This window comes from Mycetomoellerius zeteki, unplaced genomic scaffold (genome assembly GCF_001594055.1).
Source record: "Mycetomoellerius zeteki isolate Tzet28-1 unplaced genomic scaffold, Tzet1.0 scaffold174, whole genome shotgun sequence".
NCBI classification, from domain to species: domain Eukaryota; kingdom Metazoa; phylum Arthropoda; class Insecta; order Hymenoptera; family Formicidae; genus Mycetomoellerius; species Mycetomoellerius zeteki.
In genome coordinates, this window is record NW_017256696.1 from 1,561,129 (window position 1) to 1,585,354 (window position 24,226).

The window sequence follows — 24,226 nt, forward strand, 5'->3', positions numbered from 1 at the left end:
GTTTTTTTTCTGAAAAATATAAAATTCGGAATATTTGATAAATAGTAAGAAATTGTCGAGAGTAGCAAGGAAAAGTATAAACATACATAATCTTATTTATAATTATTTATTTACTTGGTAAATCAAATTTTTCAATATATTTAACATCAATCTTTCTATTGTGCCAATTAGATTGTATGTACATTATAAAATTTGAAATTATGATAAAATAAATAATCAATGCGATTATTAAAATTAACATGCGTGAATGTTTAAACTGAATCTCTCTCTCTCTCTCTTTCTAAATTTAAGGAGGAAATTCTAGCAAATAGATAAAAATCAGACATATATATATATATATATGTTCTCGCTAAATGTAGTAGAAAGTATGTATCCAAATGCAGCATGTTTCGAATATAATCAATTGTGGCATAATAATAATTTTCTTTCTTCTATATTCACAAATATTATCTTGTCATACGTACATACATACATACACTCGTACAGACACGTGTATATACATATGTATTTACAGATATCATTCAGCTTTTCTCCTCCTTATCTTTCAATGATTTTATTTTTCGACCTAACATATCGTAAACGGTAGGATTTGGTTCTGTTTCTTGATCTGTATCAGAACTACAGTCACTGTCACTAGAGTTATTATATGTTCCAAGACCAGGTAATATACCAATACATTTGAGTCCGCTCTGCATATAATTTGTATTTGCTTGATTTGGTGTAGCTTTATCGTTTTGTTTATCTGATTCGGGACTAGAAAGAGAAGTGTCCGTAAGTGCAACTGGCTCACAAGATGTATGTGGTTCTTTCTTTTTGCTAGTATCGGCATTATCTTTGGATGGAGACAATTTTCTCTTTATTCCTTTAAGTGCTTCTTCTGCATGAATAAGTAATTAAATAATAAATATGTCATACTAGAATATTGTTCAACTTTTTCATTAAATATTTTTAAAATTTTACCTTGTTTTTGTTTGTCAGATCGTTTCAATACAACACCTGCGGGTAATTTTAACTGCGAAGTGCGACTACTAAAACATAATTAAAGTTGAATAATTTCTATCATTATATTATTAAATTATATTTCAGAATTAATCTCTGGACTTGAATTTCATTCAATATCATAGCTTTCAAAATAGAGGATCATTGTGATATTATAATGTTATAATGTCAAACATAATATTGCAATATTATATTGTCATATTAGATTTTAGTTTTTCTTTCACAGTACCTTCCACAGGCAGCATTTTTACTGCTAACAGGTGGGTTCTTCAATTCTTGCTTTAATTTTTCATTTAATTTCTGTTCTTGAAGAGAAGCAACTGCGGCTTTAAAATCGCGCATTTCTTTTTCTTCCTCAAGATTCTTTTTACGTTCTTCTTCCATCTTAGTTCTATCAACCAAGTCCAAAAATTCTACTTCATCATCATCCAATCCTTTGATCATATTTTCTAAAAAAAGAATATATATGTATATATCAAAATGTATTTTTAGAATGTCATTTTAAATATCAACAATAAATTTGAACGTTAGAAATGCTGCAGTTAAAAATATTGATATTTCCATAATGTTGACATGATTTTCATTTATTTTAAATCGTTAGCAAATATTAATTTACATAAATAGCAAAAAAAGGGCAGTGCAAATTTTAAAAAACATAAAGAAAAAGGTTATTAACTCCATTATTTATATCTTCAATATTAAAATAAGATAAATCAGTTTACATTAGGGATCACACATACGTATATATACACAAATGAGTATTGAATTCATTATAGATCTGTAATTCAAGCAAAATCAATTTCACTTTTTCACTTACTTAATTTGTGAGCTTCTTCATACTCTATGTCTCTTTTATTTTTCTGTTCCTGCAATCTCTCATACAAGGATCTAGGATCATAAGTTTCCTCTGGAGCCTCTATAAATCGTTAGATAAACGAGATACTTATCAGTTATTATTCGCAAACACTCAAAATCGATGAATTTACTTTAATGTCATAATACGATGCCTAATCCTCAGTTTGAATACAATCCCGTAGGAGTGGCTGTATAAATATGTAGACAGAACGTTGAAGCTAACCTAAAGGTTGATCGGCAGTCCGTACACGTTCCCATTCCTCCTGTCGCATTCGCCGTTGTTCGGCGATTTCGGCTTCCGATATGAAACCCGAGCTCATTTTCACTGTTTGTAAATAATGTCTTGACGAAAGACAATCCACAGCACTCGCAAATGTTTTTTTTCGTACACGTCTTGATAAATTTAGTAAAACATACACGATCGCGCGATGCCTTTTGCTGGCTACCTGGATTATGTATGAACAATTCGCGAACACTACGAACTCTAGATGGCACTAAAATCATTTAAATGCTCGAAAGGTAAAATCAAATATTTAAATTATTATTAGAATATCAATTATTAAAAGCTGTAACTGTTACGCGCGCGCATAGATATATGTAATAATCAGTGTAAAACTAATGACATCTATTGTGCCACATTAAAAAACATATAAAATTCATTAAGTATTATATATTCTTTTTAATTATTATTAGTTAGTCTTTTATAAATTGAGTATTTTAATAAAAAAATACAATATATATTTATCACATATTTCTTGCCAACTTTTGGGAATAAATAAACAAACCACCATTTATATATAAGAAAAATTTATATTTTCAACTATTTTTTTTATAAAACAATACAAATATTAACATGAATCACATAAAATTAAAAATATTATAATCTGGACATAACTAAAAAGTTAAATATGAAACATCAAAAAAATACTATGTTAAAATATTGAGAACATTGTCATAATTTATAAAATGGGTAATAATTGATACATAAAACTTATAAATAAAATTAAAATATTTCTAGATAAAAAAATATTTTGTTAATTATTAACTATGTATTTAAACAAGATTTATTTGTTTGAACAATTTTAACTTTTTAACTACATCCAGATATTATAATATTTTATACTTTTTTATATATTATATTTTATCTTAACTGCTTCTAACTAAATTCTAACTTCTTATAACATCCACCTCTTGTCATATTATTTAACAGATCCCTTCAATTTCTATGAATATATTGTCACCATACCGTGTTTGTAAATTCAATAAACGGAAAAAAGCTTGAACAAGTACGACTATTTGTAAATAATAACCCACTGAAAATGCACTGATGCAATATAATTCCGCTTGATTGCTGGGATATCATAGTCGCTTTGCTTTTTAAGTTAATCAGGTCTCTGAGATTCATTCGTAATAATTGTCTATGTATACATAGTGCTTTGTAAAATATATCATTGTCATATGTAGTTTGTATTTGTTTAGAAAATATCAATTAAAACTTGATTTTTCCTTGTTGAATTTGATCAAAAACTTCTGATGTTAGTAACTGATAACCGAGCTTTGCATTTAAATAATATAGTTTGTCTTGAACTTTGTGCGGATTATATCCTTCCTCCTGGAGATCTTTCTTCTTTAGTTTGAATGTTCCTACAAACCGTGAATAGTTATATAGTGCAACTTAGTTTAATGTATAAATATATTCGCTTCATGTATTTCGAAAATGCATACAAAATCAAGTACACTTCGTGATTTAGCTGTTTTCTAATTTCTCTCTTAATATACAATTTATTTTATATTAGCCAACAACACTCAATGCTTATTTTCAATATCTATTTACACTCATATTTAATACTTATTTTATATGCATATTTTTTGAAACATTCTAATTTTGTTAATTAAAATTTGCACAACTTATAGACTGTAACATGAACAGCAAAAATATCAATTATATTTATATATGTATCTATACATAAACATATACCTGTGAGATCAATTTTCGTCAGAATTCTGACAAATTGCGGCCTAGCGTAAGCAGGTAATTGTTCTTTAATGTCGGCGGAAAAAACTGCTCTGCCTTCAGTACCTTTTACCTGTCGATAATCATTATTACCTTACATATTACTAAATCATGTTTATACAAAATATTGTAACTCTTACATTTTAATTTAGTTTATTAAGAATTTTTGTATCAACATGTCAGTGTAACATTATAAATATACACAAATTATATTTCTTACAGAAAACTATTTGAAAACTATTGAAAAACGAAAATAAAATAATTATTATTACCTCCACACCATATACTATGCAGTCTCGATAACTGATAAAATTACTAATTATTCCTTCAATTTCGGAAGTCGATACATTTTCTCCTTTCCATCTAAATGTGTCTCCCGTTCTGTCCTTGAAATACAAATAGCCCCATTCATCGGCAACAAGAATGTCCCCTATAAATAATTTATAATCAAATTCACAAAGTTGTCTAACTCAATTTTAACAAATACAGTTCTGTATTATAGATATAATTAAACAGCTCGTGTACGAATGACTTTCTTCTTTTGTTAAACAATCTAAATTAATAGAAATAAATTTGAAATAATTATATTCCAAATAGTTACAAATTCGCGTTTTAATATACTTAATAAATAATAGATATTAAATTTTTTATACATACCTGATAAAAAGGCAGAATCACCTTTTATGAAAACATTATGAATTACTTTTTTCTCAGATGCTTTTTTATCCACGTATCCTAAAAATGCCCTGGTTGGATTATTTGGTGAGATCTTTCCAATAAACGCACCAGGTTCATCTATTAAATGAAAGATTTGATTTATGTTAACGATTAAGTTTTAAAAGATTAGAAAAAGTAACGCGAGCAATTATATTGATTGACAAAATTATTACTTATCTGAAGTCATAAGATTACTCTTTTATTTTAAAATTCTTGTTGCATGTAATAATAATTACTAAAGTGTTAGATACCAAATAAAATTAGATTAAATATCTCATTTTCCGCTTAATATTTATTATAAAATAATCTGAAGATTAAAAGAGAGAGAGAGCGCACATCGTCCGCTTTGATTTTTTCCAATTTTTAAATCACTTCAATATTTAATTTTATAAGTATATTTTATAAGTATATTTGTTCAAACACAAATATCATAATTTTATGGATTAAAATTTATAGAGTATATTTTATACATTGTACAAGATTTTAGCACAAATGGCAAAAATATCATTTATGCATATTATTTATATGTGTAAACGTATCTATGAGATGCATTTTCGCCAGAATTTTAAATATGAATCAATATTAAATTAATTAATCTTGTTTAGTCAGCTTACTTGGTTCACAGACTTGACACAATCCTTTAGAGTTACGTATAGGTTCTCCATCCTCATCTACTTTAATCAGAGACACAGGATATACAGATGGTATAATTCTTGAAAAAAAACCTATTGCTCCCATTTTGTTGTCAATGTTCACTGAAAGCACATTTTGAAACGCTTCTATAGTCCAATTAGTCCTATTATATTTTTTAAAACTCACATATTATAAAAATAACATTAATGCTCAATATTATGGCTTATGTAATAAAAAGTCTAATAAAAATTGTTTTTGTTAAGAAACAATGTTGAATAATATCAAGTATGAATTGATACAATTATATTCATATAATATTTTATGCATACTTATGTACAAAGAGTAAAATATTAAACTAAGTATTTTGTAATACTTACTGACATTAGCATTGCCTTCAGTTGCACCGTAAAATTCGAGCACTTGTGAAATTTTGAATCGTTTTACAAATTCGCCCCATATCTGCGGTCTTAATCCGTTGCCGAAAATTATTCTAATATTATGTTCCTGGTCCTCTTTTTTAGATGGAACTGCCAAAATATAACGACACATTTCCCCTATGTATTGACCAACCTAATAATATTTTCGAAAATTTTATTTAAGATATAAATGATATAACTTATGCAACTTATTAATGATATAATGATATGCACTTATTAATGATATAACTTATGCAACTTCAATCTCATTAGTATGTAACAAAAATCAAAACAAAAAGAGAGCAATACAATTCATTTCATCAAATAAAAACATAAAGAATATCTATTAATTTTGCGTTATGTTGAATGTAGAATAAATTATCAAAAATCATCTCATCTAAGATTGACAAGCAATTTGACTAATAGAAAATTATACTTACAGTGCATTTGTATTTAGTACAGTCAGCAAAATATGCGCTAGCACTAAACTTCTTCCTAATCACTGTCGTATGTCCGTATACTAAGGCTAGCCCCACAGCCATTATTCCACCCGCTGTATGATATAAAGGCAAAGGTGTATATATTCTATCAGAATCACGCAAAATTCCCATATAATGCACTGAACTCGTGATAAAGATATATCTGCAAAAGATATATATGATATACACTATCTGTCATTCTCTGTAAAATTATAATTTTATTTTTTAATTTTGAAAAGTTTTCGAAAATTTTGAATAGAAATTTTACAAGCTTGCGTGAGTTAAAAAGAATTCTTTTAGAAATCTTTTCGTTTTTTTAACTTTCAAAACATTTTCTTAACAAGATTTAAGATAGCGCTCTCTTTAAGATTTCTGTCAAATTGTATTGTAACACGAAAACTGATCTCGATTGAGATTAAATTATTAATGATTTTTGTACAATGAAAATGTGAATCTTCATACTCAAATTACTCAATAGTATTTTCCATATAGCCAAAATTCTTTTTGAAACATGTCATAAACTCTGTAACCTTTTTAAAGAAAAAAAGGCTGAAACTCTTATATGTAACATATCTACCTTGAGTTTGTAATAACAGCCGCCTTGGGAAGACCTGTAGTACCACTAGTGTAAATGTACAAGAGTTTGTCGTGATAACCACTTTTTTCTTGTACTCCCGGTGGTGCAGCGGGTGTGTCCAACAACAAGGTATTCAAATCTTTCTCTTTTAATCCGATTGACATTGCATTCGGGTGATTTCCGAATCTGTATAACGTTAATTTAGCATCTAATGATGAGGCAATGTCTGTCACAGCTAGAATTAACAGCTTTTATTAGAATTAATAATTGTCGAAATATCTGAAAAACTGTTCAAGAGGAACGATTAATGAAGAAAATCAATTTTACGTTTAGACGTTATTTTTGTATTCTTCGATTCTAACGTAAAATACATAATTGTAAAGAAGAAAGGAAAGAAAAAAGTTTTTTCTCTGTGAACAAATTAAAATGAATTTTTTTTCATTATTAAATAATAATTGTTGATTAGTATTCTTACCGTCAAAAAACTCGGTGCCATATATAAGTGCTTGACACTTTGCAATATTGATACAATGCAAAAGACTGCTCTTACGCAAATTGGTATTAATGAGAGCAGTTATCACACCAAGTTTATTCAAACCTAACCAAATCGCAATAAATTCCGGTCGATTCTCCAACAGTAAAGCAACTGTGTCTCCTTTTTTATAACCATGTGTTTTAAATATCGTTGCAATTTTGTTACTAAAATCTTCTATCTGTTTAGAAAAGATTAATAAGTCAGTATTCATAATCTGTTCTTATCTTACGACTGTAGTGTTCTTATCTTACGACTTAAGTAATGTGCTTATTAAAATGTATAATTGTAATATCTTGATGAAAATGTACATATTAAATACGGTCTTAAATATAAAAACCGACTATGAATATCGATCATAGAATCATATACAATTATATAATATACTTAGTATTATATAATATACTTGAAGTATTGACACTGCAAGTTGTGGAATGCTACATACATAGGATATTACAACGAAATGACGATTTATGTAGAGTTTGCGAATTCAAATCATATTTTTATTCTTAAAAATATAATGTATTTATATATAATTAAAATAATCAACAAATTGCGCTTTAATAAAAATCTTCGAGTAAAGCGTGATAAAGAATTAATTCTTATACATTTGCCAATTTCAGAATCATATAAGGCTTCGATAATTTTGTAATGTGTATACATACATTACAAAATACATATACATACACATATACATACATATATAATATATATGTATATGTATACTTAAATCTCTACGGGAAATATCAATTAAATTTAAAGTGTCTTTGTTGAATAAAATATGGTCTATGAATAAAAATAGTGTTCTTTTTCTGTAAAAAAAGCTCTACCTGTTGAAAAGTCCATTCTTGATCTTCAAATATAAAGCAGATTTTATTAGGATGACGATTGACATGTTGTCTAAATATATCGGCAACGTTTCTGTTTTTCTTTCCATGGCCATGTACTGACCACAACATTCTAACATATCCTATTAATCCTCTGAAAAGAAGTAAAAAAGTGCTCAAGGAAAGCCAGTTCCACAATTAAAATGTTCATTGTGATCAAGAGGATATATTCAAGGAGATATGCTATTTAATCTATTGCTTAAGAATAACTCTTAAAATTTATATAATAATGTTTAAAATGAAAACAACAATGTATCCACTGTGAAAGAGTTTAATTATTTTATATTAAATTTTATATATATACATTTAGATATAAAAAACGATATAAATTTGAAATATTTATAATGCCTGTATTATTTCATTTGATATGTTGCTTTATATTTATTCTATAATTCTTGATTGACACTTCTCAATAATCAATAAATAATCAGTAAATTTATAAAACACGCATAGTGTTTGTCAATTGTTTGATATAGGCGATTACATTGAATGGCCAACTAAGAAATTCCGTTACATCTTCTCGAGGTCAAGAAAAGAGGATGCTACGTTCACTTAGCAGTACTGCGGAAGAACAGCTAGCAAGTTATAAAACATAATGAGAGAAAAGAATGTTCCTCGTTTTATATTACTGTACTTTTCAAGTACATATGTTCATATATGTTCATGAAACAATCACTTTTTGTTTTCACTCTCAAATCCTTTGCATTAGTCCCATGTTTTGACACGTCTACATATGTTTATTTCCTAATAATACATCTAATATTGCTTTCTTATTGATAATGTGAATTGATAATTTAAATAATTAGACCATAACCAATTTTCTTTAACTTTTCATGTTGTAAATTGCGAAAGGCATTGAATATGGTTTTGATCATAGCCATGACCGAAACCTAGATCTTACTCATGGCCATGACCATGACCATGACCACAGTGAGATCTATAATCATGGTCAGTTATATAGTCACGATTATAGATTAGAACTACAATGAAAAAATGTATGTTGAAAGACTCAAATCATTGCAAACACACGAAACATATAATATTTCTCTGTTAATATGTTTACTCCAGAATACTGAAGCAAAACGAAAGTAAAATACATATTATATTATAATATAAACTTTTTATTTCTATAACTTTTTCCGTCTTTTTGTCATTAAGGCTCAATAAACTTTTCTGTGAGATTAAGATTCATTGAAAATTTAATCGATATATTATGAAATATTAACATATTATACATGATAAATAAAAAAAAGAAAACGTCACATTTTTTTTCTTTCCATTTCTTATGGACACTATTATAAAATAAACATCTTGGAAAAATAAGTATCTTGATATTTCTATAAAAATACTAATGATACATGTTAGCATAGATGAAAGAAAAGTTACAGTATGCAAATAAACAACGTTTATTTAATAAGAATATTTTAAAAAGAAACTAGGCAAGCTTCTTTTTATTTCTGCATTATGTACTTATAAGAATATTAAACAATTCCGTGATTATATGCATTAAATGTAATCGTGTTTATACACGCAAACTCTTGTTATATTCACATAAAATTCAGCAAAATTCGTGCGTAAATGAACTTTAAGATTTATTTGAGAGCAAAATTATGTATCGATACAATTGTGATTATAAACGCTATATGACCTTTGCTTCAATTTATGAATTACCCTTTTATATGTAAAAAAAAGTGAAATAAAAAATATTATAAGTTGAAATAAACTTTTTGCTCTTTTTTACTTCGATCAACATCCGCGCTTTACTTTTCGATTTACTTTTACTTTGCCATTTTCTTGCTTTAATTTTTAACATGCCTCGTATATTTAGTTTCCGGTGAAAGTTAGAGAGCATTTTACGATACTGATCATTTTTCGCGCGTATCTTCTATTCCACCACAACATGATGTTTAAAGTTAATAAAAATCCACTCATAAGATAAAATTATTTCTAATTATTTCTATTTATTATTATTTTCTATTTATTTTTTCTTACGTAAATATAAATAGAAATAATTAGAAATAATTTTATCATCTTTATATCATCTATATATTTTTTAAACAATTTTGTTTAAGCAAAGTAAAGAAAAAATATATTATAATTTATTAGTCAAATAAATTTATAATTAAATTAATAAAAAAAGAATTATTATAAAAAACAAAAATAAAATTTCTTTATATTATTTTCTTTGTTTACGCGCTCACAAAATTTACATATGTGATTCTCTTTGTCTACTAATGCTCGTTTCTATCAATATAAATTAACTTCAGTTTCAATCTAACTTATTCCTCATCTCATTTTAATATTACAAGGATTAGAAAAAAATGAAGAATAAATTGAATCAAGATTCGAGTTAATGTACATTGATAGAAACGAATATAAGTCGTATATACATCGATTGAATTATGTGTAAATCAATAATTATTAGTGATATTCACCTTATTCTCAGACGAAGTTTAGTAATAAAAATTTTGAGTGAGATTAGCTCCCTCATGTATTTTATAAAACAAAGATAAATTTTATAAAAACAGAAACAAAGCTGCTCAGTCTAGTTAAATTCAATTAAGTGCGTGAATTCTTAAAACTTTTGAAAACTATGAAAATGGTGAAAAAAATAATATCTATGTAATATATTGTTGTAAGAATTAATTTGATAAACATATAAACATTTTATATCTTGTGTACGTTAAGAAATGTCCAAATACACATTATACAAGGAATTTGAACAGAGAGTTACGCCAATGTAATGCCCAGTTTCTGGTATGTCACTAAAGCTATGTAGCTATATATGAGAAGGAACCTCACGACTGGGTTTTTTTACTTTTCCTTTATACTTTTACCACAGATGTCCAATGGCGTGGCCTTCAATAATTTTATCCGACGTCTGAATCCTATTGATTAATGTCAAATTGCAAGCGAGATTTATTGTTATGTACAATTATAAAAATTACAAGAGAGAATGTAATCTTTATACTTTGATACATTGATTAGCATTCTATAAATAAATTTTTATTCCATAGAACGTATATTAACAGCTAAATTAATGATATAATTAAAATCGTTGAATCTTTAGGCTCTCATTTTTTAATCAAAGATGCGTGATTAATTCCTTATATAAATGTTATCCTTATGCAACAAGCGATTAATCAACAACTGGAAAAACAAGTAGAAAAAATAAAAATTTTCCTTGACTCACTTGCAATCTCTTGGTATTGTCCTTAAGGCAACATAGAACCATCTCATGCGGCCACCGGCGACAAAGTAGGCAACGGAGATCACTATGAGCAATTGCACGAGATAAACCGAACCCATGTAGATGACTATTACGGCTAAAGCTCCAACCGCGGCTACCAGTAGCAACATAATGAGAGTGAGACGTCGCAGAAACCGGCCGACCGTCTTCCAACGACTTGTACTCGCGTTAAGATCCCGCTCTGATCTCAATGCCGCGCTCGCGCTGGCACGTGTTGTCTGGGCGTCCTGACGCGTACCTGATGGTGCGTTCGCTATGTGCCCCACTCCGGACGTTGCCCTCGAGACATCACATCTATTGGCGCTGGTCTCATGTAGCGGTGTCGGCGCCGATGCCAACGCCGAGACCGACGCCGACGTCGACGCCGACACCGAGGATACTCCTACGAACCGGGTCTCGCCGCGCTCGATATCCTGTAACGTGAGCTTTGTAAATGATACAAAGAATAATTACACGGAAAAACCACAAAGATTTTATTTAACAACGCTCTTAGAGTTTCAAACGGAACTCGCTTATGACCTTTCAACTTGCAAGTCATCACGTGATAAGAGACTGAATTTATCAAGAATCATATAGTTCTCTCTAACGTAACGTAATGCATAGAATCGAATCAGTGGAACAAAATTAATAATTATTCACAGTCAAATATAAATGGACTAACGTGAAATTTTTTTATCGCTTTATATCTTTTTTCATCCTTTTATATTTTCATTACGTTATAAACCAGAGTTGACATCTTATCTCTATAATATAATTTTAAGTCTTCGATCATCGAGATAGATTACGAAAGATTGAGACTTTCAAAAAAAAAAAACAGGTCAAATCTTTTTCTTTCCACTGCGGTTTGAAATATTCTTGGCTTCGTGTATTTTCAAGTTTTCCAGTCGTTGACTGACTAGAGCACACTGCAGGGTTTCCAGCTTAACCGACTACTTTCTAACAATTTAGTTTCTCCTATCAACTGTATTTTTAACAGAATATGACCCAGTTAGGCTAAAATAATCCGATTTTACACGCCGATATCGTATTACCTGCTGTACCTGTTACTTTCTTTTACAAAAGTACCAAACTGCAATCCGATAATTAATTAATATCTATCCTTTCAGGTTTATTTAGACCATTAAATCTAGTAGTAAAAAGTGTGCGAATTGCATATTTTAAAAGATATAAATATGTGTATACCGTGTACGGAGTATCTCAAATTCTCACATTTCTTTCTACACGTTAGATCTTTTCCTTCGTCGAAATTTTAATCGAGTACCATTTATTTTTACAAAGTATTTTACAAATACTTAAATACTAATTTAATATTTCGCTTCTAAACCTTCAATTAAGAAACTATGTTTTTGATCTTCGATATTTGACCCAGCTCTCGAATTGACGAGGTCCGAAATAGTCCAAATGTCAAAATAAGATATGTGGCACCATCTAACGTTGCTCGTTAAAAGCTAACGATTGTAAATTTTAGTTAACGTTCTCGCTATCGATAAGTTCGCGTATTCTGCATCATTAACGTTTGTCACTTTTGGTCACTTCCAGTTAAGGGCATTTCCAGATGAAAGGAAGTCATGGCACACACCTTCCGTAACAGTATCCACAAGACATACCATAAGAATCAGCCAATCACAGTAAAGAATTCTTTTGAACTTTTAATTCCAATTGACTGATTCTTACGGTACGTCTTATGGTTACTGTTACGGAACGTGTGTGTCATGGCCTTCATACTGAATTATTCCATGGATCGAACATTATACTTACTACAAAGATAGAACCGTACTTCCACGCAGCATGTGTCTTAAATGGTGCTAGCACGCATTTCTGTAAGATTCTTTTAAATCGCGTGTTTGCCGCGCGTGAAGTACGTCACGCTCGAATCGCCATCGAGAATGTTGCTACCTTCACGGCACTGAGTTACTTGACGATTGACATCTCTTATCCGCACGAATGTATTAAAGGTTACTTGAAGGTTTTTATATAATTCAGAGGACAGTTTATAGTGGTTTGTAGCAGATTTCACCCAACGGAAACCTCCAGGTCTCCATATTCCGTACTATAATCAATAATACGACGATACTGCTATCTCGTGGTGAAAAGCGGTATTTTTTTAACAACGATTAACAATAGCATTTGATTTTCATTCATTTTCCAACATATGCATGTATATGTATGTTGCCTTGGTATGTATATTGTACTTTTTTGTTTTTGTAAAAACACATTCCCTTAAATAATTATCTGTGAAAATCATATCTTTGTACTTGGTTTTAATTTCGAAGAAGTATATCGATAATTAATTGAAACGTCCACATGTATATAAAAAAAAAAGTAAAATTAAATATTAATATATCATAGATATTTCCATCTCGTTTCCATTTATTAGTGGAATTATTTCGAATTAAGAAAGTAAATTAAATTTTGTCGAAATAAAATTTTTATTATTTATTTTTTCATCGCAGCAACATTTCCAGTGTCTTTCAGGATTTCATCACTTTACTATTTATACATGATACGTATATTAATAAAATAGTAAAATTGTAAGTTGTAGGAGCTGGTAATATTGTATATTTCTATTTCAATATACTTTCAAATATTGTCTCACGGAACAATTTAATATATGCGGGGTCATGATCTAATTACATAAACCACCTTATACCACTGCGATTTCAATCATGATTCAGCGGAAAATTACTAAAATTGATTGATCTAAATTTAATAGAAATATCAGATGTATATATCTTAAACACGATAATAATAAAACAATGCGCTACAACAATGATTACAGCAACGGAAACAATTAAAAATGTATAATTTTCTAGTAAATTTTGTCCCAAAATTTCCTTTGCACAATATGCCTTTAACTTTTAGTTATGTCTAATATTAATTTACATATTTGCATAATAATACAAATTTATAACGATTTCTTACAGTGTGATATACATATGTTAATTTTTATTAATATTTTATACTATAATAGTACAAGCTAATAAATTTTTAATAGACGGCAATTTTTTTAGCTGTGACATAATATCATCAATGGAAGAAAAAATCAAGAAAAAATCATTTTTCAATTTATAATAAACAAAAAATATGTACTTTGTGCTTTATGTAAGTTGTCTTATTTTGCATACAAATATATATGCACATTTTTAAAAGCAATCCGTGACAAAAATAATTTGTTTTCTAGAATGAGATAGATAACATCAATTTAGCAGTTGTATCTGTGTTTAACTAAATATTAAATATCAAATCAAGTATTAAAGTAGTTTGCTTATTTATATATATAGACAGAGATGAATACATAGAAATCACTCGTTTAAAAGTCATTATTTAATATAACATGAAAGTTTAAATCGAAAGATGCGGTAGATCAATACTGGTTTTACGAGGTTTAACTTAAACAACAAATTTAGACAACTAAAATTTGTCGTGTATACCCGGGAAAAAATGTTTTATAAATGGACATATTGGGTCGGAGGAAAAGTTCTGCAGTATTTTGTTAGCTCAAAATTATATATTTCGAATGGTTACTATATTTTTTGAATTTATGTAAGTTTTGTAATTTTTATATATAGAAAACTACGAGCTGAAAAAAAAGGGAAATTTGTCTTCTCACTTTGTGGGTCTGTCACGTGCCAAAAAATTTGCAAAAATTTTCGACTATCTATATCGTAAAAGGAATTTGGAATTTTCCTTACAAAATCGTTTTTTAAAAACGTTTCTACGACTTTGATTGATCATAATTCCATTAAAAATTATCATATTGCAATTAAAAAAACAGATTCTTAAAGCTGAAACGTTTATTGAATAATGTACTAATTTTTTAAATGTAAAATACCCAAATAGCAAAAAGTCTTGAGGCTGAAGTCTAGAACTTGGGCTGCGTTCTGTTTCACACATGATGCGCATGATGCATCTTTTATCCTTGTTATTCACCGAATGTTAAACAAGATTAAATGATGCATTATGCACATCATGCGTAAAGCGGAATGCAGTCTTGGTAACAAAAAGTCGTAGAAACATTTTTAAAAACGAACTTTTAGAAAAAACTTTAAGCTTTCTCGTCACTCGTCAGATAGTCGAAAATTTTGCAACAAATATATTCTGTATATAATTCCGCAGAACTTGCTCCAACCCAATATTTTATACATAAAACATTTTTTCCCGGGTATTAAAAATTTTTAATATTTCGAAGATATAGTCAAATTCTATAAATGTTATTTTGCGTATATATAATTTTTTTAAATAAAAACTTCTATGTGAATATTATCTGATTAAACAATTATTCTTCGAACGTATGCTTTATTTATTGTAATTAATAATTATTAGATGATTATGTGATAGCGATTATATTTTAATGAATTTTAATGAAAGTGCAAAAAAGGAGAGGAATATTTATGTTTATAATATGAATATATTAAGCATTGTTTAAATTGCTTAAAAATTGTCTCGCTATTTTATCTATAATATATTTGTACATACAAATCAAATAAATAAATAAAAATGTATTAAAAAATAAGTGTACATAGTGTTATGAAAATACTTACACAATCTTTGTCCATGTGTGTTATTACATTGTTGTGATTAATTGACATCTTCGATATAGTATCCGCCATGTATAATAACGTTGAAAAATACAGAATGATTTCATAAAAATTATTTTTACAAAGAAGATATATTGAATTATCTAATTACGATTCGTTTAATTAATTTAACTTTTAATTAATGTTACTACACAAAGATTAAAGTATAAAATTAAGGAATTAAAATTTTCTTAGTAAAAATGTTTTTTGATATTTGTCATTTTTATATATTATCAGTTATATCTAAACAATTCACAATCACAAGAGTCACGTTTTATAATGCGCTCATTGCACATACACACCGAATAATTCTTGCGAAGGATTGCACCGTGTGAGGTCTCCGACGATTTGATGAGAAATATGAAAAAATTCCGCAGAGAAAATAAGCTTCTGTATAGCTAACGGAACAAGACGCGTCCACTGACCGATTCGATTCCTGTTAGCATGTGAACTAAAATGAAATTGCAATGGTAAGTCAGTTGGCCGCTCATGAAAGCGTCTTCCCTCCTTCCTTTCACAGGTATACCGGTTCTTGAAACTATCCATTCGCCTATTCGTTGTGGTTTTCGCTTTATTTCAACGAGGAGAGGGAGAGAAGAAGAGAGAGTAACTACGCAAGGACTTCAATTGCACTGACAAAAAATGTAGGAAGAAGCGACAATGGTACATGACCCCATTTCATAACAACTTTTGTTTCGCTTTTGACGAGACGTTCACAAATTCATTTCCGTGACATCATTAAACAATCTTATATTCATAATTCCTTGTACGTAATATTTATGTATAAGGAATTCACAATTCCTCGCACATAAATTTATAAAGAACTTGTTGTCAAAACTGATTTACAGCAAATTATAAATTTTATTATAATAAATATTTATAAAAGTATGATTTTTTCTTTTCAGACTAAAATAATTTTGCATGCGACATTTTAATAATTTATTATGTTTTCGGTGAGTGAATAATAGCCTCAATGACTTTATTTTATTTGTCATACTTTTAATTTGATTATATTACTTATGTGTATAAAATGTATATGGCACTAAAATTTTGATAGAATATTTTTTGCGCGTATAAGATATAAATGTTTTATAATATTAGCATTTCAATATGCGCGATAGTCCATATTTTGACGTAAAGTCATGCATTCAACCTCATCAATTTTTAAAGTATTTGTCTTTACATTGATATCCTCTTCGAGTTGAATTTGTGTTTTGAGCAAGTAACGTAGCGATGTCTCTGCCTGTAATATTACACATATCTCATAAAAATAATAAATTACTATTTGCGGAAAATTTATTAAATCGGTTCTGCGAATGGAATTCTAATTATAATAGAATTCTGTACAACGAAACGTAGAACGTCACAACCTCGTCACAAACCTCGTAAAGCATTCGCTGTAGATTTGCCACGACATTTCGTAACTCGTGTATCTCCTTTACGAGATTGACCTGAACTAAATCCTGAATATGTTCAATTCCTGGACGTTGACATCGACGTCCTAGTCTTGTATGAGCCAAAGCCATAAATCCTTCTTTTTCAGCTATCGACTTCTTTAAGTGTGTGATATTGCTTGACATCACGGTAACTTGTTTTATTATCTATAAAAAAATTCTAATAAAATTACAAAATAAATAATAGCAAAACTTTTGAGTTAAGATATAAAATCGCTCCATCGACATTTTCCTGGACTGTTTAAACTTTTTCTATGTATCAAAAATTAACCGGAGATGTTTTCCTTTCAACATTTTATTATAGATTTCAAAAACAGAAATAGATAAACTTGTCACCTGGTGAAATCTTAAATTAATAATTAATATCGAGATTTGTGCCAAAGGTAGATTACGTTCATTTTTTTACGTACCTCCGAGTGCTGGAGTTCCAGTTTCGTTTTGGCTTCTCGAGTCTGTTCAATACGTTGTCGGAAAGCTTCATTTGTAACATTCTTCTGGTTATTTAATTCATCAATCGTTTGCTTAATTATCGTATCGATGTAACAGCGCAATTGCTTTGAGCTATTCATTTCCTTATTTGCATCAATAACATTGTTGTTCGTTTGCAGTTCCCATTCATTTAACATTACTACCCTATGTTTAACAGTCCTTTTGTATATGACTTCTGTATTCTTGAATATTTCATGCAATTAAAATTATATACATATATCATAGATATGTAAATAAGATAATTTTGCTAAATTGAGCTTGTGCGAACATCTGATTTTTCTTTAACATATTTGTTTAGATTCCCAGATAGCACAGAATGTTTATGATAAATATTTATTACTATTCATTTTTTAAATGTTATATAAATATTTTATACATATTTTACATAAAGTTTTATATAAACTTTATTTGAAATATTAAAATATAGGCTAAATATTTTATGTAATATTTATGATAAATATGAATAAATATTTCTAATCTGGAGACACGATAGTGTTTCGGCGCTAAGACATGACACGAGACACTGCCGTGCTCCTTCACACGAGGCGACGAATTGTGCCGGATCGAGATTATCAGCTGTCCCGATCGAGTTTTAAGTACACTTAATCGATAGCTTACTCCGATTGTATTATAAGTTTTATTTTTTCTTTACGTGCCCTACAAGCGTAGATATTGCGACGAAAAGTTCGGATCTACCACTTTTCAGAATAGATACGTCGTTATTGTTGTCATGATTGTAGTCGTATTTTTTACTTGGATTATGTCTTATTAGTATTTTAATGGCATTACTACAACATTTATAATAAATATTTCATAATATTTATAATAAATGTTTATGATTTGTGCAATTTGATCATGCAAAGACCACAAAAATATTTACAAAATATTTAAAATAAGTCTTATAAATATTTACAATTAAAATAATTATGATATAATTATTTTAATTAATATTTTAAATAATTATAATATTTTGTAAATATTTTATAAATAATATTGTGTGCTATCTGGATCATTATTATCGAACACGAATAATAACGTACAAAAAACTATAATTTTTATCAACGTATAAAGAAAAGATTATCCTTCTTTGTTGTTTTTTATATCATAAAGAAATATATATAAATATGTAAATAAAGATAATTACTGAGTTGTATCTTACGTAAATATCTTATTTTTCTTTAACACATTTTCTTAGATCATTATTATCGGACACAAATGACTAACACGCGAATAAAAGAAATCTGTCTTTCCCAAGTAGAACACAGAAGTCACGAGAACATCATCATGACCTCGTTCGTCACTTATAAGTCAATTTTTAGGTAAATGACGTCGTAAATGACGTCATGATGATTCTGTGATACCATTGTGACTCCGTGTTCTACCTGGGTTGTTGTTCTCGACATCATAAAGCAATATACAAGATGTACCTTAAAAAGCGCCCACTATAAATCATAGAGCAGCACTATTCCTGATCGAAAACTGAATCGAAAAGTCCTGAGCCACTTTGCAATTTTTGCAGTAGTTAATGAAATATTAATTTCTAAAGATTACCAAATAAGATGATAAAATCAACACATAAGACAACTAATTTGAAATATCTTTCAATATTCTTTATGAAATATTATTTATGAATTTTTAAAGAACTCTTAAAGGTATCTTTAAAGTCTTGTGCTAATTTTATTGCAAAATAATAGATGAATTTTCGACTCAGTTTTTGCGCTATATTGATTAATGGACGTTTTTTAAAATGCATATACATATATACATCCTGTATATAGCTGTGGTTAAAGGTTAAACGTTGTGAACTGTATTCCGATAATAATGTATGTAAATTATATACAATACTTGATACTCTTCAATAATGTTACGCACGACTTGTCAAGAGGCGAAGTACCGTGGTAAATACTCAGATTGAAATCAGTTTCTTTTAAAGTTACGTTGCGACGATCGATATGTAAATTGTTTTCCTTATTTTCGAGATCATGATCGATACGATATAATGTGGCTTTCAATTTACGGATTTGTTCGCAAGTTTTTTTTAATATTCGATCCAACAGATTTTCTGCTCCTTGTATTACCTCACGCTCTTTCAATAGATTCATTTCAACATCATCGTAAACCAAGTCAATGCTCAATCTGCATTCTCTGTGACGAAATATTCTTTCATTGAAAAATTATCTTAAAAAAAGTGAAATTTGCTGAACAAATTGCTTAATTATTAAGGAACTTTAGTAACCTAGCAATGAGACATTTTCCGCAAATTGCAAGAGCGTTTCTTTTTACGGACTTCAGTACATCTGTAATTCGTTCTTTGTATACGGACAACGCATCGATTTCCAGAGCAGTGTCCTTTCTTATAAGCAGCAATTCTCCTTTGCGAAATTCAATGTCATTGAGTTTTTCTAACAGTCGATGATCTGTCTCCTCCTTATTAGCTTTTACGATTTCCTTGGCAGAATCACATGCAAGCGTCGCCTCGGCTAAGAGCCGATCCGATAATTCTTGTTGTGCCTCGGAACATCGATATCTGAATTCATTAAAATTACAGTTTCATACTTCACCAAGACAAAAAGAAAAGTTAGATTATGAGTGCGGATGTATGTACAGTGCGCGCGAGCGTAATTTACTGTTAAAAACTTATTTGCTTTCTCTTTAATTACATCCGGGATAAAGCAACGTTTGAAATCTCAAATTGCACAACTTGACGAGTTTTCTATAGAAAACTTGGCAATTTTAGCTGGATTTTTCGTAATTTTACATAATGTCACACGCATGATTTATTGATACCTGAACTGATTATTGAGATGCCATTCGTCCAATGTAAACCTCGTAGAAGGAAAAGATACACGATTTACGTCAATATCAATTTTCGCCATACTGCGATCATGTGGTTTCGCTCAGACGAAAGATCATAATTTACAAGTTAAATGAGAAATATTTCAAATTTTAATGAAAAATCATTCACGAAGACTTCCCAATGTGTTTGCTCGTTCCCAAGGAAACGTTCCCTTTGCTATCAAACTCCATCCAACAATTATCGAACTTCGTCCACGACAATTTATATTGATATAACGTATGCATAATGCATGTTTTAACAGTAATTATTGCAAAAACGCGGACAATGAATTTATTTTATGTAAATTATTGCAAAAAATATTTTTTTTATTTGTCACATTTTCAGTTTATTATAAAAGAATTAGGAATTCCTTGATGATAAGAAAGATTACTGCGATATCCCTGGTGAAAAAATTTCGCTGAAATTTCATTGAAAGTGAATTTTTCAGCTAACATATTGAAAAATCGCTGAAATTGAACTAAAATTTCTCTGAAATTTTGCTGAAATTTTTTTGAAATTTTGCTGAAAATGAATTTGTCAGCTAAAAATCACAGAAATTGAATTAAAATTTTTCCGAAATGCTGAAATTTCGCTGAAAAGTGTTTTATAGCGATTTCGGTTGGGATGCAGTGATGCATATAAAGACCGTTGTACAATGAATAGCGATTTCGGCTGGGATGCACTAGTGCACATACACAGTTGTCATACACAACATTGCCGTAAAAATATATTAAAAACAGGTTAAATCGTACAATCTTCGATACATTTTATTGTACTGTTAATAAATCTTTCGTCGCAGTGTCTCATGTTCGTCTGGGCTCAGTACACCGCACAAGTGTATGTACATATACGAAGTGGCCCCAATCAAATAATTGTCGGTATATGTAGTTGTCGATATAGCCATTTCATGAGACGCTGAAAAACAGCATGAGTGTGATATTAATTTTGATACTAGCGTCTCTACACATATATATAGCACTACATACTTTTCATACATGCATTTTCATTGTCTAGCGTCAATTTTGATCATATATTCTGTTTTGACGCTGAAAATGAGCGTCGAGCGTCAGCATGAGAAGCACCTTATTCATGTTATGATGAATGATTTATATGTGCTCATGAAATTGTTAATATCATCGTCATCAAGAGCGATGATGAATTAATGTACCTGATAGAACGTAAAAAAGAGAACAAATGTTAAAAGTTAAAATTACATTGAAGAGGTTGTGCGAAAAACGTACGTTCAATAAAACTGTTCAGTTTTGCAGGTTAGATCAACTATAATAATGTGATTTATTGCACAGAAAATGTTTATTGATAGTTTCGAAGTCATTTTCGAATGTCGTGAGAGACGTACTACGAAATAATAGAGAAATTCAAAAGATCAACATTTTGCAGTGTAAAACGGTTTTAATATGCACCAGTACATACCAGTGTTACCAGCCGAAATCGCTATAAGTTAAACACCGATTAAAATTCCTCTTTATCTACTATCAATAACGTCGAATGTTTTTAAATGTTTCAAAATTCGACCAAATGAGGGCGTTTACATTTTGACATTCACACGTGTATTGGTCTATTTGTCGGCTTTGTAATATATTGTAATATATTCGTTTGTATTCTAACAAGATGTTATGTTTATGCGAATTAGCTACTGCATTCAGTTGAAATTATAAAAAAATGGAACGGAATTTTTTTCGAGATACATAAAATATGTAAGTTTTGAAAAGATCGATATCGAGGGAATGTATATTTATTATACATTTACCTCATTCCTTTATCAATATTTGTTTCTTTGTAAAGTCACGGCGAACTTTTTTTAAACAGATTGATGACATTCTTTTTAAATTAAAATGTAAAACTAAATAATGATTATTTTGTCATTAAGTATGACTTGAAAACAAAGTATTTTTATCTTTAATTTTATTACAAATATAGGATAAACTTTTTAAATTGATATAAATAATTTATTATAAAAAATTTACAATTTTTCAATGTCGGAAATACGAAAATTTACAGATCGATTCCTGCATGTATTTTCTCGCTTCATGAATGTCATGCCACCACTTGACTTGAACAAGCTCAAGAAAAGACCAAAAGAAGTTTTGGAACAACCCAAGAAAAAAATAGACAGATTCGATGGATTGTCAGAAGAGGAAGTCCAAAAGTATACATTACAAGATTATTTGGAGATGAATCTGGATTTAGTATTTGTTGGAATCAATCCGAGTTTAATGGCGGCACATCGTGGTAGATATTATGCAGGTCCTGGTAATCACTTCTATAAGCTTCTGCATGAATCTGGTCTAACACCAAGACTTGTCAGCTTTGAAGAAGACTATAAACTGTTGCAATATAGTATTGGTTTGACAAATATCGTTGAACGTCCCACTAGATCTGCTGCAGATCTGAAACGAACGGAACTCAAAGAGGGTTCTAAAGTAGTAGAAGAAAAATTAAAATTATTTAAACCCAGAATTGCAGTGTTCAATGGTAAATGTATCTATGAAGTATTTGCTCATATCACTACTAAATCTAAATTTTATTTTGGATTACAACCAGAACGCGTAGGTGATACTGCAATCTGGGTGACACCGTCAAGCAGCGCGCGATGTGCTAACTTTCCTAGAATGGTGGACAAGTTACATTTTTACACGGCATTAAAGAAATATCTACATTTCTTGAAAGGCGAGATTACCAATGTCGACATAAAGGAATTTTGTTTTGAGGGACGCAAGCAGATTATACCCAGTACTTCCAAAATGTGGCGACGCAAAAACGTCTCTACTTTTCTACATGGAGGTAAAGTTGTTAACAAAAATACTCTTTGTCTGGATACATCCGAGGAAGATATTGGTTCAATTCGTACAGTAGAATTTCTGGTAGAAAGATCTAATCAAAAATATGATAAAGATGAGAATACATCTTTCAATAAGGAAATATGCAGTCAAAAAATTGAAATTCAAGAAACATTTGATGAAACTGTAGAAAAACCTAAAACAAATATAAAAGAAACAGAAAATCTTACAGGTGATGTTAATGATGAAATAGTTGTTAACAAGCCAGAAATTAAACAAATATCTGACATTAATGGAAAAGAAAAAAAAAGTTGCATTGTTACAATCAATAATATTTTAAATCACGAAAGTAATACAACTAATTCGGAAAATAATGAAAAACATACATCTTCAAGAATTACTTGCAAAACTCTAGGAACTGAAAATAATTTGAAAAATTGCAATGGAAGTGATACAGATTTTCTAAGTTTAATTAAACAAAGGTTATCTCAGAAAAATAGTAACGATGACATAATATCTACTACAAGATCAAAATCTAATTCTAAAAAATAAATGATAAATATTGGTGATAACGATAGATGTTAGTATGCAATTTCAAATTTCAAGATTTATATTACATATTTTTATATTTTAGCGTGTACATATATCTTTTTTTAACTTGAAGTTTTGTTACCAAGATATTTATTATGTATAGAAATATAAAATATAATAAG

At 29.1% G+C, this 24,226-nt stretch overlaps 3 protein-coding genes across 6 annotated transcripts; 1 reads left to right on the forward strand and 2 right to left on the reverse strand.

The window, feature by feature from the left end:
- Window positions 1-307: 307 nt before the first annotated feature.
- On the reverse strand, window positions 308-2,294 carry LOC108721502 (protein FAM192A). 2 transcript variants are annotated; one of them, XM_018446071.1, is made up of 5 exons: window positions 2,078-2,294; window positions 1,817-1,915; window positions 1,229-1,448; window positions 961-1,025; window positions 308-877 (listed from the first exon to the last, which is right to left on the reverse strand). In XM_018446071.1, the coding sequence occupies exons 1-5, from the start codon at window positions 2,172-2,174 to the stop codon at window positions 522-524; spliced, it is 837 nt and encodes a 278-aa protein (XP_018301573.1). In that variant the 5' UTR covers window positions 2,175-2,294; the 3' UTR covers window positions 308-521. The 2 variants fall into 2 exon arrangements, with proteins under 2 accessions (XP_018301573.1, XP_018301572.1); XM_018446070.1 differs by having other exon boundaries at window positions 310-877; window positions 961-1,028.
- Window positions 2,295-3,009: 715 nt separating this feature from the next.
- Window positions 3,010-20,865, reverse strand: Fatp1 (Fatty acid transport protein 1). Of its 3 annotated transcripts, XM_018446246.1 has the most exons (16): window positions 20,667-20,865; window positions 20,116-20,406; window positions 19,752-20,024; window positions 17,801-18,023; window positions 17,319-17,537; window positions 11,303-11,772; window positions 8,053-8,203; window positions 7,166-7,403; window positions 6,691-6,925; window positions 6,075-6,276; window positions 5,596-5,788; window positions 5,200-5,340; window positions 4,526-4,663; window positions 4,141-4,298; window positions 3,833-3,941; window positions 3,010-3,498 (listed from the first exon to the last, which is right to left on the reverse strand). In XM_018446246.1, exons 1-16 carry the CDS (start codon window positions 20,753-20,755, stop codon window positions 3,344-3,346), a joined length of 3,285 nt encoding a protein of 1,094 aa, XP_018301748.1. In that variant the 5' UTR covers window positions 20,756-20,865; the 3' UTR covers window positions 3,010-3,343. The 3 variants fall into 3 exon arrangements, with proteins under 3 accessions (XP_018301748.1, XP_018301747.1, XP_018301746.1); XM_018446245.1 differs by lacking the exons at window positions 17,319-17,537; window positions 17,801-18,023; window positions 19,752-20,024; window positions 20,116-20,406; window positions 20,667-20,865 and adding exons at window positions 15,901-15,948; window positions 16,239-16,254; XM_018446244.1 differs by lacking the exons at window positions 17,319-17,537; window positions 17,801-18,023; window positions 19,752-20,024; window positions 20,116-20,406; window positions 20,667-20,865 and adding an exon at window positions 15,901-16,042.
- A 1,440-nt stretch (window positions 20,866-22,305) lies between these two features.
- LOC108721460 (G/T mismatch-specific thymine DNA glycosylase) lies at window positions 22,306-24,065 on the forward strand. Its single transcript, XM_018446010.1, has 2 exons — window positions 22,306-22,430; window positions 22,735-24,065. The coding sequence occupies exon 2, from the start codon at window positions 22,764-22,766 to the stop codon at window positions 24,063-24,065; it is 1,302 nt and encodes a 433-aa protein (XP_018301512.1). The 5' UTR covers window positions 22,306-22,430; window positions 22,735-22,763.
- Window positions 24,066-24,226: the final 161 nt, after the last annotated feature.

Excerpts from the sequence above, each read along its gene's own strand:
- LOC108721502 (XM_018446070.1), bottom strand. The coding sequence starts at position 2,174 with ATGAGCTCGGGTTTCATATCGGAAGCCGAAATCGCCGAACAACGGCGA. Across the intron at positions 1,916-2,077 it reads GACTGCCGATCAACCTTTAG|AGGCTCCAGAGGAAACTTAT; the intron begins GTTAGCTTCAAC and ends AACGATTTATAG. Across the intron at positions 1,029-1,228 it reads AAAAATGCTGCCTGTGGAAG|TAGTCGCACTTCGCAGTTAA; the intron begins GTACTGTGAAAG and ends ATTATGTTTTAG.
- LOC108721460 (XM_018446010.1), top strand. The coding sequence starts at position 22,764 with ATGAATGTCATGCCACCACTTGACTTGAACAAGCTCAAGAAAAGACCA.
- Fatp1 (XM_018446246.1), bottom strand. The coding sequence starts at position 20,755 with ATGGCGAAAATTGATATTGACGTAAATCGTGTATCTTTTCCTTCTACG. Across the intron at positions 8,204-11,302 it reads ACAATACCAAGAGATTGCAA|AGGATTAATAGGATATGTTA; the intron begins GTGAGTCAAGGA and ends ACTTCTTTTCAG. Across the intron at positions 5,789-6,074 it reads GTACTAAATACAAATGCACT|GTTGGTCAATACATAGGGGA; the intron begins GTAAGTATAATT and ends AAATATTATTAG.